Source organism: Caretta caretta, chromosome 6, assembly GCF_965140235.1.
Source record: "Caretta caretta isolate rCarCar2 chromosome 6, rCarCar1.hap1, whole genome shotgun sequence".
NCBI classification, from domain to species: domain Eukaryota; kingdom Metazoa; phylum Chordata; order Testudines; family Cheloniidae; genus Caretta; species Caretta caretta.
In genome coordinates this window covers 50204971-50230229 of record NC_134211.1, presented here as the reverse complement: position 1 = coordinate 50230229, position 25259 = coordinate 50204971, and the positions used below count along the sequence as shown (strand labels likewise).

General features: G+C 38.7%; 1 protein-coding gene across 4 annotated transcripts in view; it reads right to left on the bottom strand.

Moving 5' to 3' along the window:
* Positions 1 to 383: 383 nt before the first annotated feature.
* PDHX (pyruvate dehydrogenase complex component X) overlaps positions 384 to 25259 on the bottom strand; it is a 100206-nt gene continuing 75330 nt past the window's right edge. For all 4 annotated transcript variants that reach the window (XM_048855646.2, XM_048855647.2, XM_048855648.2 and 1 more), the window contains exons 8-11: positions 18988 to 19046; positions 15112 to 15270; positions 5225 to 5289; positions 384 to 3015 (exon numbers count right to left, since the gene is read on the bottom strand). In XM_048855646.2, the coding sequence (XP_048711603.1) occupies positions 2751 to 3015; positions 5225 to 5289; positions 15112 to 15270; positions 18988 to 19046 (548 nt within the window). In that variant the 3' untranslated portion in view covers positions 384 to 2750. The remainder of the gene's footprint in view (positions 3016 to 5224; positions 5290 to 15111; positions 15271 to 18987; positions 19047 to 25259) is intronic.

Genomic DNA, 25259 nt, shown 5'->3' with positions numbered 1-25259 from the left:
AGAAAGAAAGTCATCTACACTGATAACATAATTAGGAATTAATTAGTATAGGGAAGGTACATACTGTTTCTGACATGCTGTCAAGCACAGAATGCATTTGAAGCAAAATATGTTATCTATTTTTGGTCCTCTTTCTCAATTTCTCTTTTCAAAGTAAAGCTGTATGGAACTCTTTCCCCCCACCACAACATTCAAGCATATCCCTGTTCCCAGGAAGCATGTTCCCAGCAGAAAATGTTAGTACACTGTTCATAGATCTCTATTTTCAATTTTCTGACTCCTGCTTTCTACGAAATTGGATCACTTCTTCATGAGTCTCTTGCTTAGATATGACAAAGATATTGACAACGGTAAATTCACAAAGAACAACGCATGAGGTATGATACTTTTGAAGCTTTTTATTTAAAGTAAAACAATTTAATTTTTAACCATTAAGACACTTCTGAAACATCTTATCCACAATACTTTTAAATCTAAGTTTTTCAGAATGAAATATTTGCTGTATATTTTAATACTAAAAAGCACCACTTTTGCTGTTCCATTTCTCTTGTAGCAGTCATTTGCTGTGCCAAATCGTGTGGTTACTCTGTAATATGGACACGCATTTCCTTGGAACTAGGTTGAAACCACAAGACATTTTCACTTGTTCAGACTTTCTTCAGTCGGACGGGCAGCACATATCATACGTCACCAACTATGTTTCAATCCAGTGACAACGTTGGGATGCTTACAGGTAACCATTCTGCATGCTGTGAAGGGGTTAGCTACATGTCACACACTGAAGTTAATCTGCATGGCTATGATAGAAGCATTAGTAATGCTATATAAGTAATCAGAAATACAGTGTCAGATTGATAGTTTATAAATTTCTCATGTTGCATCATTCACACTGTATCAGTTAAAGAAGCAAACTAATTTCATGAAAACTCCAACCTGAACATTGACATAAGTTTTAGACATACACTTACTATTGTAAGTATTGCAACAACTTGGTGAGTAAATAAATACTTAAGAAGTTTGGATCTTAAAGAACAAATTGGTGTAGTGAATTACATACAACAAAATATGGTGGCACTAATAGTGACAGACTCCAGGACTTGAATGGGGCACTAGTGGCTTATGTTGTCACCAGATCCCCTCATTGGAATTATTTCACTGGAAATCCCCATTGTTTCCATATGACATAACAGTAAACTATCATAATAGGGATTCCATTGTGCTAATCCAAATACAAGGCTACTATTCTTCAGCCTCAAACTGAATTAGAATTCAGTAGCCATCTACTTATGATATGCACTTTGTGATTATACATTCATTCATTCCATTCAAAGAAGGGATTTATTGAGCAAATGTTCAGTATGCAAAATTTCATATTTCATGCAAATTTCAAAAATTTCATGACTTTCACCACTCAGGTCTGATGAAGAAGTTGGTACCACTATGTGATAGAAAGATCATTTTTCATTAAGGTATTCAGTCTGCAAAACATACTTAAATTTTCAGTTACACATCAGGTAACAATACCATGGAACAACTGCAAAAGCACTATTACAATTTGCGATAGTCAAACAAGGACACACCAATTAAATTTTGATACAGGGCAATGTTTAAATTATTTAATGTAACTCATGACTACTTTTTAACCCAATAAATTATTACAATAAAGTATCACTTTCACAATTTATTGCAGATTGAAAGTTTGTAATGATAAAAATATCTGGGGTGAAATCCTGGCTCTTTTGAAGTAAATGACAAAACTCCTACTGACACATTTATTAAATTTATTTGTCTCCATTATGGGACACTACATTAAGTAGAGATCTTAAAATACTGAAGTGCATACCCACACACACTTTAAATGTGTTTTTAATTAATCTAATGCTAAATGCATTTTCAAATCCAGCTTTTAGATGCTAATAGGCTATTTAATATTTTATTTTATTTGAGTTTTTCCATTTACATCCATTATGTACTTTGGGGTTTGTGCACTAGAATTTTTCTGCCCTCTGTTATTTTCATCTGGAAAAGCTCATAGTAAAGTAGAAGGTCAAGAACAGTTGAGTTTGTGACACGAACCAAACTAAAGTAACTTATATATGGTCATGTGTCACCAAACCAAAGTAACTTATCTAGTGTCAAGTAGAACCCCTAGCAAAATCCTTGTCAAAACCTCAGAGCTCTCACAGTTTATATCACCCAACTCTGACAGAAGATTTTAGCTGGAACCCTCTTCACATATTTAAATAGCTAAAATAATTGCTTGAACTGGTAGCTGGTTTGATTCTCTTAATGATGATTGGGATTTATAGGGCCATCTTGCTTAGTCATGCCGTTTGCTTTCCTCACTGTGAAAGCTAGTTTAGTCCTTAAACAAAGCATTGTCTTATTCCCTTTTTGATTTCATGTTTCTCACTCAAATGTCCCAAGGTTTTCTCAACTTCTCTAACTAAACAGTAACGTATGTGTTTAAATTTGGTGCAGTTGCTATTAAGCAGTGAAAGAACTTTAATGCATTAACTCTATTTTAATATTTAACTATTTCAGTTTTACAGTATAAAACTTGAGAGCTGGAAATGGTCACACAGGTGGATCTGAAGAGTCTTTCAAGTTAATTCAAATAAATTAAATATTTTAATTGTCCCCCTCATGCTTAGTATTCGCTATTTCTCTGGGGCAGCGGGGGAGGAGAGGGGAACAGTTTGTAACCTTGTTCTGTATTTTGCCAAAGAAGGAGCCAATCCCTGATCAGTTTAATGTAAGGCAAGTCGTATCGGATTCTCTAGGTTTGCTTTCAAGGATTCCAGAAACACTGAAGCCAGTTTGTCATCCACCATCCGACTGTCGCTTGACAATGTCACGGTCATAAGCTGATGCTGCTGAAGTTTCTCGTTCCCTTCTTCATCTTCCACAATCTTGAGTTCGGGTCGAGCTCGCCCCACAGCTAGGATGCAGGCTTGAGGAGGGTTTATGACGGCAATGAAGCCACTGATGCCAAACATGCCCAGATTGGAAATGCTAAAGGAAGGGGGAAAAGTTTATGTACATATTGTACGTGTTACAGGAAGATATCACCGCATCGTCACACAACCGAGATACACCCAGCTGTCGAAAAGTCACTACTAAGGGAATTTGCAGTGGCAGCCTCTTCTTCCTCCAGACAGATTAGCACTGCCCAAAAAATGAGAGGTATGGGCTGAACAGGAGGCCTAGTTCCAGGCATCTGTGAAAAGGCCCATTCAGCACATCAAAACTGCAGCCTCTAACAATGGGAGTCTGATTTCAATTTATAGTGACCCTCACCCTGGAATAAACCCAGTGGGATGGCAGCAGTCAAATCTCTGCCTGCTGTCTCCTATGAATGAATCCTATCTGCTGAGTAAGGTGTTGCCTGATGCAGGGAAACACATAAAAGATATGATGCAAAACTCTATCTAGCATTTGAATTCAGCTCCTGTACCATAGCGAAGTTCTAATGATTCACAGAATACCTACTGTCTAATATTTCACAAAAGTATGATAAAGAAACGAGCACAAAGATGAAAGAGGCAGAGTGCAGGGAGGAAGGGGACTAGCTATTGCGCCTCAATGCAAGTATATATAGAATCTATAAGCCCTAATCCTTGTGGTCAGATGATGAGTACACACCACTGCTGAGGAGTGTGCAAGCTTTAAGCCAGCTTTGCACCTCACCTGAGCCTGGGCCAGATGTGTGCCAGGTTGGACCCCAGATGTAACTGAGGGGTGCTTCAATTTACAAAGGCTACTGGTAATGCCAGTGTACCATTACAGCAGCTGGGTATCATTGGGGCACAGGTAAACCCTGGTCCTATCCTGTTTCCCAAGGGCATGCCCCTATTTCACTCATTGTAGGTGGCATACAAGCCATTACGGTGACTCTATACCACCCCAAGATGACTTTATGACTTGCTACAAGAAGGATCTAGCCCAATGCCTCCATTTATTTTTAGATTTATCATCCTTCCTTTGAAACCTGTGTGGTGGTGTTTTTTCTTCTCCCCCCGCTAAAGCCATTTCTGTTAATGAGGACATCCATCCCTGCACTGCTGGATTCCCATTAGCTTTTTCTGCTGAAATGCTTATGATCATCTAGGAGATATTTTCTTTTGACAGCTGCTTCAGCCTGAAAACACCATGCAAAATAAATAGTTCTGTGCTCTAGGCTGGTGTAGTCCAATTATACTACCCATATTAACGGATCTCTCTCTGTAAAAGAGCTTTATTACTAGTGTGTCTCAGGACATTTTTATAGTCACCAATTATCCATTGTAAATGCAAAGATTTGTGTTAATACCATAATTCTGCACAGTTGAAAAAAAAAATCACACTTAATCACTTTAAAAAGTCATGAAGTTCAGGTTTCCACAGTAACGTTAACCACTCTCTGTTTAATAGTGTTCTGTTTCTCATAAGTGTAATACATTAAGATGCACATTAAGCCACAAAAAACTCAATCAGCATATGTTCAAGGAAGCCAATATAAATTTGTTAGAAACTTAACTTTTGTATTGCCTTGCATTTAAATGTTAACATTTTGTTTAGCACAAATCATTTCATTTCTTCTTGTACATTTAAAAAAAATGGGGGGGGGGCGGGGGGATAACTGCTAAATACATGTAAATTGTGCCATTTAAGTTTTGAAGTTTACATCTCAAAGATCAGAGTGGACTAAGGAGGGTTATTTCCCAGCTATGGAGCAGCTTTTGTTTGGCTGGAGACCTTTTTCTGCAAGGCTGGGTTAAATGAGGCGAGAGTACACTGGTTTACATTGCAGTAGTCGTGTCTTTGCAATAAAAAGGCATTTTAATTTTTTTAAAGCTTAATATTTACATTATAAAGTAAATATTTGACTCTGTGTTTTCTTAACTACTAAATATAATAAACAAACAATCTCCTGCAGATGGACAGACATGCAAAATAAAAGCCAAAACCCTTTTTCTCCTCTCAACAGACTTGGCTGTATCAAGGTGAACCTGTCTGAAAACTGTGAGGGTTCTTCTTTTGATATAGGAATCTCAGGCCTAGATTATCCTCTCTAATTTGCAGGTGTAGATCACTGCATCTCTTTTCAAAATCACAATGTGGTTTCACAGATACATTGGCTGATTTTATAATGTGACATGTTAATGCACATCTGAATATCTGAGAGCCAGTCGTAGCTCTAAGCTCATATTGTATCTATTAAATTGGTAAAAAAAAAAATTACCTGAAAGATCCTCCTTGGTATTCTTCAGGTAACAGTTTTCCATCTCTTGCTTTCTTTGCGAGAGCCTAAGAAAGTGAAGATAGAAAATAAAATCCCAGACCAAGTTATACCACTCACACAGAATATTAGTAAAATTCCCTCTCTGCTTTTTGGTCTACACAAATATTTGAGGCAAATAGTTTTGCTATTTAAAAATGACATTGAAAATGATTAGCTGCTGCAATTGTGCAAGATGTGAGGGGTGAGACATTTTGGATGAGGTGTCTGGGGAAGAAGACTAGGACTGGTAGCCAGAGAGATTGGATGAGGAGCGGGAAGGGGTAACTGGCACTGGCCGGCATTCAAAAGAAAGATTGAGACTCTGACAGAGAGCCTGGATGTGGAGATTAGGACTGGACAGACAAAGAGAATGAGACTTGGATGAGACTCCTGAGCAGAAATTGGGGATGGATAGGCAAGGAGAGTAGAACTGGGATGAGGGCCCCGGGATGTGGATGAGTCAGGACTGGAACAGGGGCAGGTTGGGGAGGATAGAGCAGAATGGATCAAGTGTAGGCAAAACAGGCAGAAGAGTCTGTACTCACTACAGCACACCCTCCTCCAGAGCCTGGAATGGAACCCACGATTCCTGAGTCTCACCATTCTTCTGCTATAAGCAAATATCTGGGAAACCCACTGGCAAAGTGTCCCATCTTCCTGTTGGGCTGGTCCACACACAGGATAATAGAAGTAGTAGGCTATCAGTTACTCTGTTAGTTCAGTAGAAGTGGTCTGTGTGAGAGAGCGAAACCTGCTGATGAACCGTGTGTGTGTCAATATGATGTCTGTAGCATGGGGCACGGGTCACTTGCTGGAGGATTCTCTGCTCCTTGAAGTCTTTAAACTACAATTTGAGGACTTCAATAGCACAGATATAGGTGTGAGGTTTTTTTGTGTTTTTTTTTTTGGTTTTTTTTAGGAGTGATGGGTGAAATTCTGTGGCCTGCGTTGTGCAGGAGGTCAGACTAGATGATCATAATGGTCCCTTCTGACCTAAATATCTATGAATCTATGTCAGATAATTAAATTTGTTGGTTTTTTTCTAGTTTGCTTTCTTAAAAACCTAGGGAAGTACACACAAAAAATACACTAAAATAATATATTAACATTGCAATGTCAAGCACTCAAAAGTTAGGAAATGCCTTAATTTAGCCCCCTTCTGCATACACATTACTATACAGTCTTTAATTACATGATCACATACTATGTTTGACCCATAGGAGCCCTATTTCATTCAGTATACTGGATGGACAGTGCTCACTTAATGAGCTGCTATTCTGCTCAATATTTTGTTTTCTCCTCATTATTCAGCATGTTGCCCAAGGCCTTATTTGCTGCACACTATCCATACCCTGCTCTAAAGGCAGAATTATTAGTTTTCAAATGGGCTTGTCTATGGCATTCATCACAATAGTCTCTCAGCACTTCGCAAACATTAATCCATCCTTACAACACATGGGAGATGGGGAGGGGGATATTACCCGCTTTTTATAGATGGGGAGCTGAGTCATAGAGGGATTAAGTCAGAAGAATGTTGGCTCTGTGGTTAAGCAGGTGCTAACTTATCCCATATGTTATGGGAATGCTCCTACGTCCATATGTTTTGAGCAGAACTTAATTGCAGAATTAATTATTTTCTATCAAAACTGTGTTGCAAACTAAACATGTAATTTTGAACCTAACGGATGTTCGTTAGATGCTGAATAAATCTGAAAAACTTTGGCTTAGCAGAGTACTAATAATTATTAAAAGACTAGCACTAAAAAAAGTGAAAATCCAAACAGCGACCAATAACTGAAGACTGGAGCATACACATTGTAAGCGTGGTCACCATGGAAAGAATTGAATACGGTAACAAATACCCAGGAAAAAGCTTTCAGAGATATGGGATGCTGTCCTGAAACTATCTATCTGATCCTATTCAATGCATGCTCCCAACACCTCCTCTCTACGAACTTCCTTCCCTCCCTACCTCTATTGCCCTCCTCTAAGTATTGCTTTTATTCTTTATCTTAATTTTTTAAATTAGATGTATTTTTATATACATTAATTTGCTTTGTCACCTACAGAAAGGAAAAAAGTATACAGACTGCATTGCCTTTATCTATATTCTCAAAATTCTAGTGCAGGTCTGAACCCATCTCCCTCTGATTGTAATTTTGGAAACAGTTGCTTTTTCCTGAAAAATCAGAGAGAGATGGGCTCAGATCTACACAAAGATCTCAAGAATATGAGTGGAGGGAATGCAGTCTGTATAGTTTTTCCTTGCTAGAGGCAACAAAACAAATGATGGATTTCCCACAGTTTCATCAGATATGAAGGAATATTTAGGTTTAGTTAAACTGATTGAAAAAAAATTCAAACTACATTGCTCCCTTTATAAAAGTGTTCTGATAACAGTATATGTGGGATTTATTTGGAAGAAAAAGGTCTAAAAATTTACTTTAACTGCAGAAGTCATGGGAAATAAACTGAAAGCTTTTCTTGTTAAAAAACATAAAATCCTAGGTAAGGCAGGATGATCTAAAGTTTAGGGCAGAGGCCTGGGTTCTCTTCCTGTCTGCTGAGAGGCCTTGGGCAAGTCACTTCACCTCCCTTTCCTTAAGTGATCCATAACACCTTCAAATCGCTCCTCAGGACACCAGGTTTCTATAAAGTCCACAGAGAATGAATCCACGAATAAGTGACAGTGACATGACGCTTTTTGTGTGAATTTTGTGTATGTGAACAATACTGTATCAACAGCCTTGGAGACATAAAGTTCACTATGCACAGAACAGGTACAGAGGCTGTTCAAATTTCCTCATGCTCTGCTGCCATTGTACCATAACTCTGACCTTGTTGAACCAGCCAGCCACAGAGGTTAAGAGGGTGATGCAGTCTCTATGACCATCCAAACTTCAGTCTTTCTAGTGGAAGGTCAAGAAGGAGAATATAAGGAGATATGTGGGAGATTTTGAATGGCACAAATGGGAATTAGGCACCTATCTGCCATGGTAACTAACTGCCCTTTGTGCCTTTGAGAATCTCTTCCATAAAGAAGAAAACCAATCACACTTGTTTGGCAATTTTTGGGGGATAAATTGTGGATGAGGGGAGCATATGGATGTAATCTATGTGGATTTTTGTACAGAATTTTGCACTGAGTTTAAAAATTGCTCGGACAAAATCTTTGCCGAGTGGACTGAATACTGGCCACGAGCAATGGGCAATTATAACCAGCAACGTATAGAGTTGGGGGAGGTTTCTAATGGGCATTTCTGGATCAGTTTTAAGGACTGGTCTTACTTAATGAAATTCATACAGGCTACTAAACTGGAAGTAGTGGGAAACTACAGTGAGGACAGAGAAATAATGCAAAAGGAACCAGAAATATCAGAAATGTGAGTAGAAAACTACACGATATTTGAATTAGGATAAAGCAAACTAATACAGGTGGAGAAAAACATTGTCAAATGCAGATGCTCAATGGGAGGAAGAAATCGTGGGAGGAAGAAATCGTGGCAGCAGCACTACTGAAAAACTTCAGGGTAAGAGTGACCAACAGATCTAAAATGAGATTTCAATGAGAAACGGCTGCAAAAAGGCCAAATATAATTCCAAGCTACACAGATGAAGGCTCCAAATCATGGAGCTGGGAGATAATAGTCCTAGATGTTGGTGTGACTGCTCCAGGAATACCAAGTTCAGTTCTGGGTACCCCATCATCATAAAGATAAGACAAATTAGAGGGAGGTTAGAGGAAAAGTAACAAAATACTGAGAGGGCTGGAAGGATTCATTTATGAGGGAAGATTAAAAGAGAGAAATATGTCTACAATTGGCTAGTGATAACTGGGGAGGATGAAGAATAGAAACTTAACAGTCTATAAACATTTGGTATGTTTAAACACTAAAGATGGGGAAGAATTATTTATTATAGTACACAGGGATATCAGAATAAGGGGCAATGGTATCAAATTTGGAAAAGGAAACTACAGTCTATATATGAGGAAAAACTTCCTGATTGCAAGATCCATTTGCCTGTGAAATAGTCTCTAAGGAAGTGGTGCAAGCCCAATCGCTTGGAATTAAATTGGACAAAGCACTAATACAAACTGTAGCAAATAATATTGCATTAGCCATATAGAGGTGGACTGGTTGGTCTAACATGTTTAATTGGTCAAACTGGTCTTTTCAGTCTCTAAATTCTAAAAATTCTTATAAATCTGTCCAATTAGTGCCAGATATGGTGATTTTCTTTTTGGTGATGCAGTCACCTGCCAACTAGAAAATGAATCCAACTCATTAATTGTTGTTTACTGTGCTGTTGTAGCCATGTTGGTCCTAGGATATCAGACAGACAAGGTGGGTGGTCCAAATTCTGTGGGTAAAAGAGAAGCTTTCAAGCTACACAGAACTCTTCTTCTCTTCCTAGACCTGAAGAAGAGCTCTGAGTAGCTCAAAAGTTTGTCTCTTTCACCAAAAGAAGTTGGTCCAATAAAAGATATTACTTCACCCACCATGTGTCTCTGAGAATCATCAACTCATTTCACACACGCTACCAAACGGTCTTGTTTAGTCACGAGTGACTTCAGCTAGATTTCAACCAGTGACCTAAAGGATAAACATATATTTTGTCATTAGTCCTTTGCACCAGTCAGTCCTCTTGGATTATTAAGTATTTCTGTTTTTTTGGAAACTACTTCTGAGACAGAATCTCTCTCTGAGAAGTGATAACAGTTAAGCCATTAAATTGCTCACAAAATGAAATTTAGAAATAAACTACCATAATGATACCAAATGGGAAAACACTATTTATAACAAAAGCTTACAAGAACTCTCAGTAAGGTATTGCATGTTGTACTACACATGAATGAGAAGCAGAAAAGTCTTTTGTGAATGGTTGTGATTAGAATGCAGTGTGTTATATTAACAAATCCTAACTACAAAACATCTTTTAATGTTACACCCATCTTAGGGACTTCACAAATATGAAGGAAAGGATTCAAAAGCCAAACAGCTCTATAAATGTTTTTACTTATTATAATAGTTTGGAGTTTTAACGAGTTCATAAACAATGAGTTTACAGATAGCCACAGTTCAAAATGCAACATTAAACATCTGAATAAATAACCTTTGTTATAAATCCATTTTCCTTTCCTTTTTCAGGCTCTTATTTTTTCCCGTGGAGAAAATGTTATTTTTTGTTATGAAAAAGGGCAAGTTACAGAGGGCAACATTACATTTCAAAAACTTATATTATAATAGCCAGTGTGAAATGAACAATATCTTACAATAGGCTAAAAATGTTTCAATACCAACTTGGAGAAAGAGAGAAGAGGACCAGACTCTAAGATTCTTACTGACATTGAAGGGACTGCTCAAAGAGTGAGGTACAATTCAGTGTCAGGGCATCAGAATGTGGCCCAAAGAATTTCTACTCATTTAGTTTTTTGGAGGTTTGCTTTGAAAAACTCAAAGGATGAAAAGGAAAAGCTGTGTGTAATTTGTTCAGAAACAAAACAAATTTCAGTAAATTCAATTAAAATATGTTCTAGTATTTATACTGTAAGAAGGTAGATTTTAGGTTTGCTTCAAGGTAGAAATGGAGAGTTGGATCATCCAGAGCAAAGAGCAGCATATTAGCAGATGTAAATGATTTAGTTAAATTACAAAGGGGGTACCTCTTATGTAGCACTGTTGTTCTGCCAAACTCCTCTTTCATAGTCACCTGTTTGCCTACAGAAAATCTGCAGGAGTATCAAGCTCTCTCTATCCTTCTCCATACGTGGTGATGCTTCTAGATGTTTCTTCCTTTACGAATTAGAACTTTGCATGCAGTGCAAAACATCAGATAGTCCGCTTTTCTACTAAAGAGATCAAAAATTTGCAGACATTTCCTATTTTCTTATCTGCTTTTGTCTGCCTTGATGTTGCTTCTGCTGTCAGTCTTCTCTAAAAGGGTGACTCCTGTAGGACAGTCAAGGTAGTCAGAGCCTGGTCCACAGGCTCAGATAGAGAAAGACACCCTGAGCAGGCCAGCTGCCTTCGGCCCTACTTCCAGCACATGTCAATTTGGGGAATTCGCTTACATTTGTGCTTCAGCTTCTCTATATTACAATGTGCATAATACTTACTCTGCTTACTTGCTTTAATACTTTTTACTTTTACAACACCTTCTTGCAGAGAATCATGTGCACTTTATAAATAGCAATGAACTAATCTTCACAACTCCCTTGTGATATAGCTGTTTTTATCAAGTTACAGATTAATGTTTGTACAATATTCTGAAACTGTAAAACACTATATAAGCATAAAGTATTTTTATGAACACAAGTGCCACTGAATGTGCCTCTGACATAAGGCCTTACTTCCATTGATAATAATGGCATCTGCCCAAGGTAATTTATGATAAAGTCATAATTACAACTTGAGACAGGATTTAAATTAATTTTATCACAACTATGAGGTATATCTGCAGTGTTGTAGCTGTTGACAGTCCCAAGATATCAGAGAGAAAAGGTGGACAAAGTGATACCTTTTATTGGACCAACTTCTGTTGGTGTGAGAGAGAAGCTTTCAAGCCACACAGAGCTCTGCTTCAGGTCTGAGAAAGGTGATAACTCCTTACCTGTTCCACCTTGTATTTAGCTGTGATGCTCTGAGTACTTTTCTCAGATCTGAAGAAGTGTTCTATGTAAGCTCAAAGGCTCGTCCTTTTAGCCAAGAGAAGTTGGTCCAATAAAAAGATATCACTTTACCCACCTTGTCTCTCTAGCCATAAAGCATCTCATTTTCATAATTTAAGGTGAAAGTTTATCTTGCAACAACTCTACCTTCACCCAGAAGAGAAGAATGACAAATGCAGGCCGACACTGATTTCAGCATAGTTTCCTTGTATAGAATGTGTTACTGTCAAGTGGAACAAATAGTTTTATGAACTTTTCTAATGGGTTTTGTCCACTAAAAGTAAAAGCTAAGGTTCCCTAGAGACAAAACCCATTAGAAAAATTCCTAAAACTTGTAATGATACAATTTATGAGTTAAACCTAACTGGGATAGGACAGGAGTTAGAGGAGGTGTAGAATGAAGGGAAAGAGGCAAGATTTAATTGGGGATTGGTCCTGCTTTGAGCAGGGGGTTGGACTAGATGACCTCCTGAGGTCCCTTCCAACCCTGATATTCTATGATTCTAATAACATCCCATCTCTGATGATGCTCTTGGTACCTTGTAGATGCTCATAGGGCATGTTACAGTCAAGAGCTTTCAAAAGCTGTGCCATCTAATGAGTACATCTAAGGACTAAGAATTAAGATGTTTAATGGCTTCTGACTAAACAAAAAACCAAATAGATTATTTAAACTAGAATAGCAATATATCAAAGCAGAAACAAGTTGGTTTCCTTGCTTGTGTACAGAATGACCAAGTTTGTTTGCACTATCCTTGTATCTTTCTCAAGAACAATGACTCAAGCATACCTAAGCTATTATAAAAAGATGACAGCATACTATAAATGTAAAAATTGCCAGAGATATACAGAAAATTTGAGCATGGCAAAAAAATTATCCTAGAGTAGTTACTGAACCAGAGAACAACATCCCTGGGAACAGTTCTTGTCCATACAGTAGGGATAGCATGAGCATACTGCTTATGTGTAATAAAAGCACTCATGATTAAAGCAAGATGATTTCATATGCACATGACCTGGAAATAAGGCAGAATTAACATGGGGCAATATGGGACACAGATTTAACCCAGCCATCAGATGAAGCATTTGCCAACCTATAAAGGGAAACTATCAAAGAAGCTGCCGCAGGTTTCACAACCTCCCACTATAGAATAAAATAAAAGAATATTTTTCAACAACATAGAGCAGAAGTGTAAGAAATTAGCAAACCAAAATTATTCCTACTTTTCTAGTTGGCCTGATCCTGCAGCCCTTGTTCATGGTAGATTTTGAAGTACTGACACTCGGTAGCTGGTAATGCATACCACATTTAATAGGAATTACTAGTTGAGATGAAAAATGTTTAAATTAACAGCATCGCATTTGTAAATATTATGCTAGTGTTCTATCCTCACCTCAGAGGTGTTGCAATACTGGTTTGTGGTTTGCAATAATGCATCCCATTGCTAGGTGTCTGTGATAGGAATAGAAGTTGCATTTCCCACACTCTATTGATAACTGGAGTTTTCACCTTGTTACTTCACAAGCTGGTTCAATGCACTTTTATGTACTGTACCACAGAAAGGGAGATCTGAAAGTTGGCCACCTCTTGGTGAAAGCAGTTAAAACACAATATAAACCCTCAAAACACTGAAGTGGAGGTAAATGGGTGAATTTAAAGCTTTATATTGCTACCCTGGCTCCTTGGCTAACTGGTGGATCAGTGAAGTGACTTCAATATCCTATCCAACAAAACATTCTCATTTAGCAATGATTAAGGCTGCAAGTCTTTCATGGAGGTCACGGATTCTGGGTGGAGACGGCCCTGGGACCAGCCACACCGGCTGCTGCTCCAGTGACCCCAGGCATCTGGTCCCGGGTGCTGCCCCAGAGCACTTGTGGCATCCTGGGCCACCCCACTCCCAAGAGCAGCGGTGACGGGGCCCTGGGTCACCCCGCTCCCAAGAGCGGCAGCAGCCAGCAGAACACCCCTCCCCCCACTCACAGAGGAGCAGTGACCGCCGGAGCACTCCCTCCCCAAGAGCACCCGCATCCTGGAGCACCCCACTTTCCCCAGCACCTATGATTTAGTTAAGGGTATTTTTAGTAAAAGTCATGGACAGGTCACTGGCTGTGACTTTTTGTTTACTGCTTGTGACCTATCCATGACTTTTACTAAAAATACCCATGACTAAACCGTGGCCTTAGCAATTATTATATTTTGGGGGGGTGTGGGTGTCCTTGACAACACTTATCAAAATGAACATTCTGAAGTCCACTGCATGTACATTTTTTGGGATGATATTATTTAAAGACCATATATTAAGTAGTATTAATTCTTACTTCTTTCAGTGCAATTATGCAGAAAAAAAATCCATGCAGTTAAAACAAAGCTATTGTAATTCTTGTAGCTCTGAAACAGAATGAACTTACATATGTGGAGGCAGATTCACTCCTGCACATGGGCAGTTTTACAAACCCATAACTGCTTATCTGCTTGGGTAGGATTTGCCCTCTGGAGGGCTCCTAAGCCACTACCCCCTTTCTGCAGCAAGAGGGTGTAGTTGGGGATCTCTGAGTCCAAGCAATTCCTAACTGTCACAACAGTCCCCTAGCATCAGTTGCCACAAAGGAAAATAGCTCTAATTTACACCTGGTTTAAGGCAATGCAGCTCTAGGAAGTACAGAGCTAGTTTAAAGCCACCTTCAAGCCTTAAAGCCACCTTAAAGCCACTCCATTCATGACTTGCATTGAATGCTCAAATGGTCACAGCCACGAACAAGGGATATAATAATTACAATAAAACAAACCACCTCCACCTAGCGCCTGGAGAAAATACTGCAAATACTAAAAAATCTGAAATTACTTATTTGTTGTTGTTGTTTTTTAATCTATCACTCCGATTAAGACACACAATTTCACAGGCTGTAGTGAGCCATGTTTAGCTGGGATTTCACTGCAGAATTTGATGGCTAAGTTATCTTTGCATTTAAAAAAGAATGCTAAGAGAATGAACGGCAGAGGCTTACTATATTAATAATAATTTGAAAATCCCAACACCACTAAAGCAGCTTTAAAGACCATTTTAAAATTGCTTTAAGATCATCATTCATGTTCATCTGTGTCATGCCATACACTTGGCTGAAAGAAGCTAAACAGCCATGATATTCCTAAACCTACTGTACATCTGAGACCTACCTTTGCAGATGCAGAAATTTCCTGTACTCCCTTGGCAGCAGCATCTTTTATGATTGGTGTAATGAGACCTCGGTCTGTTGCCACAGCAATAGAGATGTCGATGGATTGCAGCTGCCTGGGGCCCTCTCCATCCCAGGTCACATTCACATCTGGCATTTGCTAGAAAAGAGAAACACAAAGAGAACCAGCTGTTAAAGGAATAATGGTTCAGCCAATTATTAAAAGGAAACCTCTTTAAAATGCACAGCGATATACAGGCATTCACCAAAGTAATTAATGAAACACAGAATGCTGTTTGAGAGAACAGGTCACATCTATCATCAGAACTGCCATGAGCAAGACAGGGATAATAAAAGACTTGCCATGTAACTCTAAGAATAGACCGACTTTATTAGCTAGCATCTATTTATATCTACACTGTCAGCAAGTGCGAATGTATGCTGCAGAGATGGAAATTGTGCAGCAGGGGGGCAAAAAGGAATATTTATGAACATTCCGGGTCATTGGGAAACTAATGATATGCTAACAGCAGCCTCCAAATTCCTTTGGCGTTCACAAGTATCACCTTTTGGATGCCTGAAATTCAAGAGTACAAAGCAGAGGGGTTTTTGCCAACCATAAAGTACTGTGAGCCAACATACTGTATTTACATTTTAGATGAGAGGGTAGTGAACAGAATAAAATGGAAAAGGAATGCAGAGATTCTACTAAACATACACCAGGATAGTCATGTTAATTGCTTTTGCCCTGCTCATTTTGGTATCACTCTAATCAAAAAAGTTGGTTGAGTTTTAACTGAATACATTGCAATAGGCTGAAGTCTATCATCGGTGTTAGGTTCGCTTATCCAAAAAAGCCTCATGCATATTTCTAGGGACAGATCCAGATCAGATTTAACCGATTAACGATAACGAATCACTAAGGCAATTGGTAACAAGGTATTTGGCCCTTCATGTCTAAGTCACCAGTTTAAAGTAATGCTGGTCCACAGTGACCGTACATATATGATCTGTAGGTTTGTTCTGTGTCCAGTGTGAAATGAGTTATTAGAAAGTCCAATTCCTAGTGGGGAGATGTCTCAGTAGAAATGCCCATCTAATCACTGGCCTAAGAACTGAACTTTCCTCACTCCCTGGTAGTCTAACGTCATCATGGCGTAAGATACACTGGCAAGTGGTAGCAAGAGGGACACCTGGAGGTTTATATGAAGCTTCAGACTCTAGGGCTGCCAATCTAGCAATTGTAAAGTCCAAATAATAATATAACTTGGAGTTGAAAAGCTGAAATTTGGTATCTTGCTGGCACTTTGAAGCAAGATTTTTTTAACAACTGTTTTGAACATCCAACATTCAGATCTCTACCTTGTCATCCCACAGATGGTACTTCTGGGCTATTTGCATAAGAGGAGAATACGCAAGAAACATAAACATTCTCAGATCACCTTCTTATGTGTATGAAGAAAAGAAGAATTAAGATATTGTGATTTCTTATTTTGCAGCCAGGGAATTGTAAACATCTCCTATTAAACCAAGTAGAGGTAATCAAAATTTTCTGAATTTCAAGTTTTTCATGCAATTTTGTCAAAAATTCTAATTTTTGATTAACCATCTCCCACATCCCCAAACATTTAACAAAAATGTATTGGGTTTTTTTTGACTAGCTACTACTAACCTGAGCTTATTTCTGACATGCTATGCATATATTTGATTATTTCTGAACATTGTAAGTTTATAAATCAAATTTGAGTGTGGGCTGTTGTTTTTTTTACCTCACAACAGTATAATGGAGTGGGAGTAGTCTTATGACTACTAAATATCTTCCAAAACAATAAATGGCTTTTATGTAATGTACACATAAAATTAGCACATCATTAAAATACTCTATTCAATTTTCCTCCCCAATTTACATATTTTAATTCACAAATGTCTGCTAGTTATCAACTGCATCAAAACTGGAATAGTAATAGCCTGTGTGGCAACTCATTTATAACTGAGCACATACACAATGTACTAAATAAGCTGTTCATCATCATCATCATCATCATCCAGTTATTAGAGTTCTCTGAATTTTCTTTAAGAGCCTGGAGAGGACATGTTATCGCTGATTTTCTAATGCCCAGCAGCAATCTAATCCTTCAGTAGAAGAGCCAAACACTGGATTAGCAATGACAGTCAACAAAAAACAAAAATGCAAAATCTAATCAACTAAAATTCAGATATTAAGAACAGAAAATCACGTTTCCTAAATTGATTGGTGTAGATCATTCTGTAATAATAAATGCAGAAATCCCCTTTTAAATAACAAATGAACAACATGCATAATCCTTACACCATATGGTAAAACATATTGAAAAAAATCAAAACTGTGAAAGTCACCTGCTACAGTGGCTTCAAGAGTATATCTATACTGCAGAATGGAGATGTGATTCCCAGCATGGGCAGACAGACTTGCACTAGTTCAGCTTGAACTAGCACATCAAAAATAGGAGTATGGATGCCTAGCATGACAGCCGCCACTGCCATAAGATGCAAAATCCACAATGCTATTTTTAGCACACTTTCTTGTGTTGAGCTAGCATAAGTCTGTCTACCTGCCCTGAAAATCACACCTCTAAACTGCAGTGCAGAGACCCCCCCCAGGTTAGCGGGCTGCACCTGTTAGAAGTATTAACTTCTATATACACACACATACACACACACCCCTAAATTATGACTAAACTACAGCAAGTCCATCCTCTATCAGTTATTTGCAGCAACATGCAAATAAAATATGGAAACAATCCACACATTACTCCTCCCCATTAAAAACACCCTCCCAATTCTCCTCTTTTCAAATGCTTAGGCAACAAGATGGGCTTTTCGATGTATTCTTAAAGTAATCAGATGTAGGCAATTTTGGACCAAAGAGGGGAGCAAGTTTCAAAGTCAAAGGGTTCTCACAGAGAATGCTCTACTATTCCTTTGAATTTCATAGAAGAGTCTCTGTACCTTCAGCAATATGGCATAAGGAGAGAGGCAATCTCTCAGGTATATAGATCATAGGGAAGGCTACAATTTTTTCCACAGAGGTTGCAGAAGTCATGGAATTGGTGACTTCCAGAGACCTCCGTGACTTCAGCCAGCAGCAACAGGAAGCTGCAGGGTCCCACCACCATTCCTGAGCTGCCACAGGGGGACACTGGAGCTCCCAAGCCGTGGCGGGACAGGAAACCTTTGAGCTCCAAGCCCCAATGGGCAGTAAGGGCGCCCGGAGCTCTGAACCGGGGCCCTCACTGCCCATTTTGTCACAGATATTTTCAGTAAAAGTCACAGAGAGATCAAAGGCTTCTGTAATTTTTTCTTTTCTGCCCATGACTTGTCCCTGACTTTTACTAAAAATATTGTTGAGTTACTGCTCTGATGACTGGGAGATCGCGGAGTGATGTTCGGTCGCCGAGTTGATGGCATTCATTGTGAATTCTAACTTAGAATGGACCCCGTGAAGGCTGCCACCTTCCACCACATTACTGCAATAAATTCTGCTACTGCGGATGTAGCCATTTGACTCAATCAACTTCAGATGAAATTGTAGTTGCTGCTCTACACCAGCCATACAAAAGAAGACTAAAAAATGCATGACAAAATCTTAGCTTAATCATAGATCATTTAGGGCTTTATTAAGTCAATGCCAACACCTTAAGTTCCATGTCAAAAACCAATACACAGTGCAGATCATGGACCACTATTACTATGCTCACAATACTTTCATCTAAAAAGAGGTAATGCATAGAAATACAGTGGTACTGTAGTATTTCCAAGCTTTGTCAATACTTCTTTTGTCCCCCTCAAAAAAAGTTTATTCTACAACTATATTACTGAAGGTAAATTATTTACTTACTTTGAGGGTAACTGCTGTTGCCTTGATAATAAAGTCATTTACTGATACTTTAATGTCATCTGCAAGAGGAAAAATAAATACAAATATTATGAGTAGTGGTTACTAGTGTAGCTCCAGAAATTACAAACCAGACAGTTTCATGACTGAATATTCCAGCGTTTCAGTCAATTAGTCTTTAGGGCTCTTAGAAAGTCATACTGTCACAAATTATTAAATAACTGGGTTATAACAACATAATCACAGCATGTAAACTCTATATAAAATGCATAAACTCTAGACACAAAGCACAAGGCTTCTATTACCACAAGGTAAGAGCAGTTCAGAAATAGTGTGCTATTAGTTCCCCAATAGACAAAGGAGAAAACCTGTCTAGTCTCCTCTAGAAGATACTCGGTTTATTTGCAAAAAGAAAAGGAGTATTGTGGCACCTTAGAGACTAACAAATTTATTTGAGCATAAGCTTTCGTGAGCTACAGCTCACTTCATCGGATGCATTCAGTGGAAATTCTTTTTGTGGCTACAGACTAACACAGCTGCTACTCTGAATCCGGTTTATTTGTTTCCATACTGAAGTGTCAGACAATGAGGGAGATGCTAATGGACAAAGCACTGCCTAATACACTACAGGAAATACTCTCATAGAAGCAAAGGAAAAGGAAAGATCAGTCAAGATGCCCTAATAAAAATTAGAGATAGAAAAAAAAAAACAAAAAAATCCCCCATGACTGAATGCTCCACTAGTATTTAAAGCACAAAGGATAAAATTAAACCAGCAGATGTGGACGGAGAGGCAAGCAATTAGGAGAACTGTGATTCATGAACTTTAGAACAATTAGTTTCTATTATTTTAGTTATATTAGTTGACAAGAAATGCTTATTCTGGGAACAACTTAACTGTTATCCAAAATTCTCTTAATTGACAGGGAAAATATCACACCACAGAAATATCTTGTTTCCAAAGGCAAAGACATACCTTGTTTTCAAAAATGACCTACTGTGTATTTTAGGATGGGGAAAAAAAAGTGTGTTCAGTTTTTAACCAATGCTGATGAGCAATCTGGTGGCTTAACTGTCTTGGGGGTGGGGGGAGAGGAGAACATATTAATGGTTGATCTAGTGCCTTTGCAAAAGTGCCGGACTGAGGAGTGGAGAAACCAAAATCCTCTGTCTTCTTCCCACAACAGGAACCTCCTGGACATCAAGAAAAACTCTCCCTTCACACCCACCCTGCACTCACCTATGTGTCTCAAAGGGAACCTGATGTTAACAGATGCTAGAGCCAATAGGGAATTCAGTATTAATCGCTTCACAAACCCAGGCCTCCTGGCTAGGACTACCAACAAGATTAGAATAAACTCTAGTGATTGTATTTGTTTTTGAACATCCATCCTCTATGAATTAGACTGAAACCTCCAACTCATATCACAGCCATTATGCATGCTTAGTCTTGACATGGACTAGATTAATCATCACATGAGCAATCACTTTTTGTCAGATGAACATAATAGAGGTGGTTTTGTTTTGTTTAAAATGCTTAGGTATGACATGAATAACAGATATACCTTAATTAAAAACCAATGTACTATTATCAGAGTGGTAGCCGTGTTAGTTTGTATCAGCAAAAACAATGAGGAGTCCTTGTGGCACCTTAGACACTAACAAATTTATTTGGGCATAAGCTTTCATCGGCTAGAACCCACTTCATCAGATGCATGGAGTGGAAAATATAGGAGCAGGTATAAATACATGAAAGGATGGGAGTTGCCTTACCAAGTGTGAGGTCAGTTTCATGAGATAATTCACTTATCAGCAGGATACCAAGGGAGGAAAAATAACTTTTGAAGTGGTAATGAGAGTGGCCCATTTCAGACAGTTGACAAGAAAGTGTGAATCACAGTAGGGGGAAATTAGTATTGGGGAAATTAGGTTTAGGTTTTGTAATGACCCAACCACTCCCAGTCTTTGTTCAGGCCTAATCTGATGGTGTCCAGTTTGCAAATTAATTCCAGTTCTGCGGTTTCACACTGGAGTCTGTTTTGGAAGTTTTTTTGTTGAAGAATTGCCACTTTTAGGGCTGTTATTGAGTGACCAGAGAGATTGAAGTGTTCTCCTACTGGTTTTTGAATGTTATGATTCCTGATGTCAGATTTGTGTCCATTTATTCTTTTGCATAGAGACTGTCCAGTTTGGCCAATGTACATGGCAGAGGGGCATTGCTGGCACATGATGGCATATATCACATTGGTAGATGTGCAGATGAATGAGCCCCTGATGGTGTGGCTGATGTGGTTGGGTCCTATGATGGTGTCCCTTGAATAGATATGTGAACAGAGTTGGCACCGGGATTTGTTGCAGGGTTTGGTTCCCTAGTTGGTGTTTCTGTTGTGTTGTGTGTAGTTGCTGGTGAGTATTTGCTTCAGGTTGGGGGGCTATCTGTAAATGAGGACTGGCCTGTCTCCCAAGGTCTGTGAAAGTGAGGGATCATCCTTCAGGATAGGTTGCAGATCCTTGATGATGCACTGGAGAGGTTTCAGTTGGGGGCTGTAGGTGACAGCTAGTGGCGTTCTGTTACTGTCTTTGTTGAGCCTGTCTTGTAGTCGGTGACTTCTGGGTACCCTTTCTGTTTCTTCACTTCACCGGGTGGGTACTGTAGTTTTAAAAATGCTTGATAGAGATCCTGTAGGTGTCTGTCTCTGTCTGAGGGATCGGAGCAAATCCGGTTGTATCTTAGAGCTTGGCTGTAGACAATGGATCATGTGATGTGGTCTGGATGAAAGCTGGAGGCATGTGGGTAAGTATAGCGGTCAGTAGGTTTCCGGTATATGGTGGTGTTTATGTGACCATTGCTTATTAGCACTGTAGCGTCTAGGAAGTGGACCTCTTGTGTGGACTGGTCCAGGCTGAGGTTGATGGTGGGGTGGAAATTGTTGAAATCTTGGTGGAATTCCTCAAGGGCCTTCTTCCCATGGGTCCAGATGATGAAGATGTCATCAATGAAGCGCAAGTAGAGTAGGGGCATAAGGGGACAAGAGCTGAGAAGGCGTTGTTCTAAGTCAGCCATAAAAATGTGGGCATACTGTGGGGCCATACGGGTACCCATAGCAGTCCCGCTGGCTTGAAGGTATAAACTGTCCCCAAATCTGAAATAGTTGTGGGTGAGGACAAAGTCACAAAGTTCAGCCACCAGGTTTGCCGTGATGGTATCAGGGACGCTATTCCTGATGGCTTGTAGTCCATCTTAGTGTGGTAAGTTCGTGAAGAGAGCTTCTATATCCATAGTGGCTAGGATGGCGTTTTCGCGAAGATCACATGTTAACTATTAGTTAACATGTGAGATCATATTTTAATTAGTTCATTAAATACTGAAGTTCTGATGAAAACCTTAGCAACTGCCTGGGTTTTTTGTTCTGTTTTTTTTACATTTTTTCAAGCTATTTCTAATTTTTTTAAAAACCCTTTCATGGAAAGGCCAAAATTTCATATGGTTAAACAATCAGGATCCAATCCCGTAACCATTTATGTGCATATATTTACTCATTTGAGTAGTTGCATTGATTTTAAAACAAGCCTCGTCATGCAATTTAAGTAACTCCTATGAGTCAGTGCTTGCTGAATCAGGTTCTGTGTTTTACAAATATGCAGTTGGGCTGAGGGATAGGAATGTATGTTAAAGTTCCAACCTGTCATTTACATCCACATTTACCTTGCACAATCCTGGGAACTGTGCATGTAGCTGAGTGAACATTTTTTTTTTTTTTTTTTTTTGGAAAATCTAGCAAAATGGATTCATTTTTTAAATAGGTTCTACATAAAGGTTCTTGTTTTGCCCCAAGGGTTTTGAACTGGTGACCATCACTGAAGGGACTTCTGATTCAACTCCCAAGATCCAATTCTGCCCCTACTGTGTTGATTCCAGGTCTGTTCCAATATAGGATGAGCCAGTGTTCTGTTTCCAGTCAGTGTGCTGCCAAAATACCATGAAAACAACCATTCTTGCAAGATTTTGACCCAAGATGGCAGAACTCTCATGGAAACAAATGATGCTGTTGGTTGCGGTTTTCCAAGTAATTTAAGGGATTCAGAAATTCAGTGGGATTAGGTCCCTTTGGTTCCCAGCTGTAGGCTCTAAAACCAAATGCCAGCTCTAATTTGACCTTACCTACAAACTAATACAACTCTGAAAACTGTCTTTGCAGCACATCTCGTAATTACTTGTTATCAAGCTAGACTGACCCATTTGGATCCACAAGCGGTTATTCGCAAAAAGAAAAGGAGTACTTGTGGCACCTTAGAGACTAACCAATTTATTTGAGCATGAGCTTTCGTGAGCTACAGCTCACTTCAACGGTATGCATCCGATGAAGTGAGCTGTAGCTCACGAAAGCTCATGCTCAAATAAATTGGTTAGTCTCTAAGGTGCCACAAGTACTCCTTTTCTTTTTGCGAATACAGACTAACACGGCTGTTACTCTGAAGCGGTTATTGCAATTGGACATTAAATGTGGGGGTTGGAAACTACAGTAAGGAGAATAGTGAATAATGAGCAAACTGATTTTGATGAGTGATCTATTAGCAAAATCCTGCCAGAACACTCTTTACAATGTACTGTATATCCACTCTTTAGACCTTTCCTGGCCATGAAGAGATGAAATTACTGCAGAATGTGAGAAAAAATTTTCCCCCCTCAAGCACACATATTGTATGTAGGAGTGGTTATGTGCTATTCTCAGATGGGAACTGGAACTAGAAAAAAAAATCACTAAATCAAGAGAACTTTATAATACAATCCTATCCTTCCAGCTGACACCACGAGCCAAATTTCATTCTTTGCCTTTGACATCATAAATCAGACAACATCTCCACTTGACTCATTATAATGGGATGATGATTTACTTCATAACACTGCATGCAGAATAAATACACAGAAACAGTGCTGAGTTTAAATAGGGAAAGAATGCCAGTCACTTAGAACTCCAAACTTTAGGCAATGTTGATATGTCAAAACGTCAAGACAATTTATGGAGATTATGTTAAAAATAAACATTTTTGTAACAATACTTTGGAAGTCTTTAGGACTAAAATGGGAAGACATTTTCTTTTGCTAGAATGGCTTACAGTGAATTAATTACTAAAAAATCTGTAGTTTGGTATATTTAACGTAATATTTAGTTTACATTTATTTATCCTTTTTTCCAGAAAGTTACCAAGGTACTTTGCAAACTATAGTAAATATTATACATGCAGGAATTGCTCCACACGCTAATGAAACGTAGCCACCTCTGGAGTACAACCTAGCTGCTTTCTAACAAGGTGTACGTGAGCAATACTAAACAGTTTATGATAAGAATAAAAGGTATTCAATTTCCAGCTAAACCTGTAGGAAGAATGGCTAAAAAGAGACCATGTCAAGATTTACAAAGAGATTTTCAAAGGTATAAATGGTACAATGGCACTTCATTTGCATTGATAGTCAATGGGAATTAGGAACTGCCATGTGTTCCTTTGAAATCTCCCCTTTTGTCTCATACTAAATTTCTGCAGTTTTAGTACAATGAGCAAGTTAATTTTAGTTCAGTATTAATTACAATATTAAATTAAAGCTTTGGAGGGGCAACTCTATACATGGAATAGAATACAGTAATATAAATGAGTCTATTAATAAAGAGTAACACACACAGTATAGATGACCATGTATTTTGTGTATTATACACTGGCTTAAATCTTATGCAGAAATCTACTGTTGGTCTAAAGATAAAGAAAAATAATCCTGTATATTCAAATTTTATTGTTCCTTTTTATGTTCTGTAATGCATAAACTGGAAGAATCACAAGGATTATCTGTATTCAACTGTGAACCAGAACCTCGCCATTCTACAATGACCCTTGGAGCCTTTTACTACAAGGATTACCAAGGTGAAGGCCTCTGCAAATGCTGAAATTCTGTTAGCAGCAGCAGCAGCAGAGCAGGCAGCAGCTCTTGAATCATGGGTCAGCAGTCTATAGTGTTTAAAAACCACATCAAACCCAATAGTAATGATTTAGCCCAAAGAGACACTGTGAACTTGAGAGGAGAGGATTTTTCCAGTGTGAACATAAGGAATGGTGCATACTGCTTAGACATACTGCTTCCCTTCCCCCTACTCCAGATACAGTGTGGAAAAAGTCAATGGCTATATTTTCACTACATTACTTGCAGAGTGTTTAGGAGGAGGCTGTGATAACTAGATACAATCAGTAGTGTGTGGCAGGAGAGGAATAGCTGCTGATACATA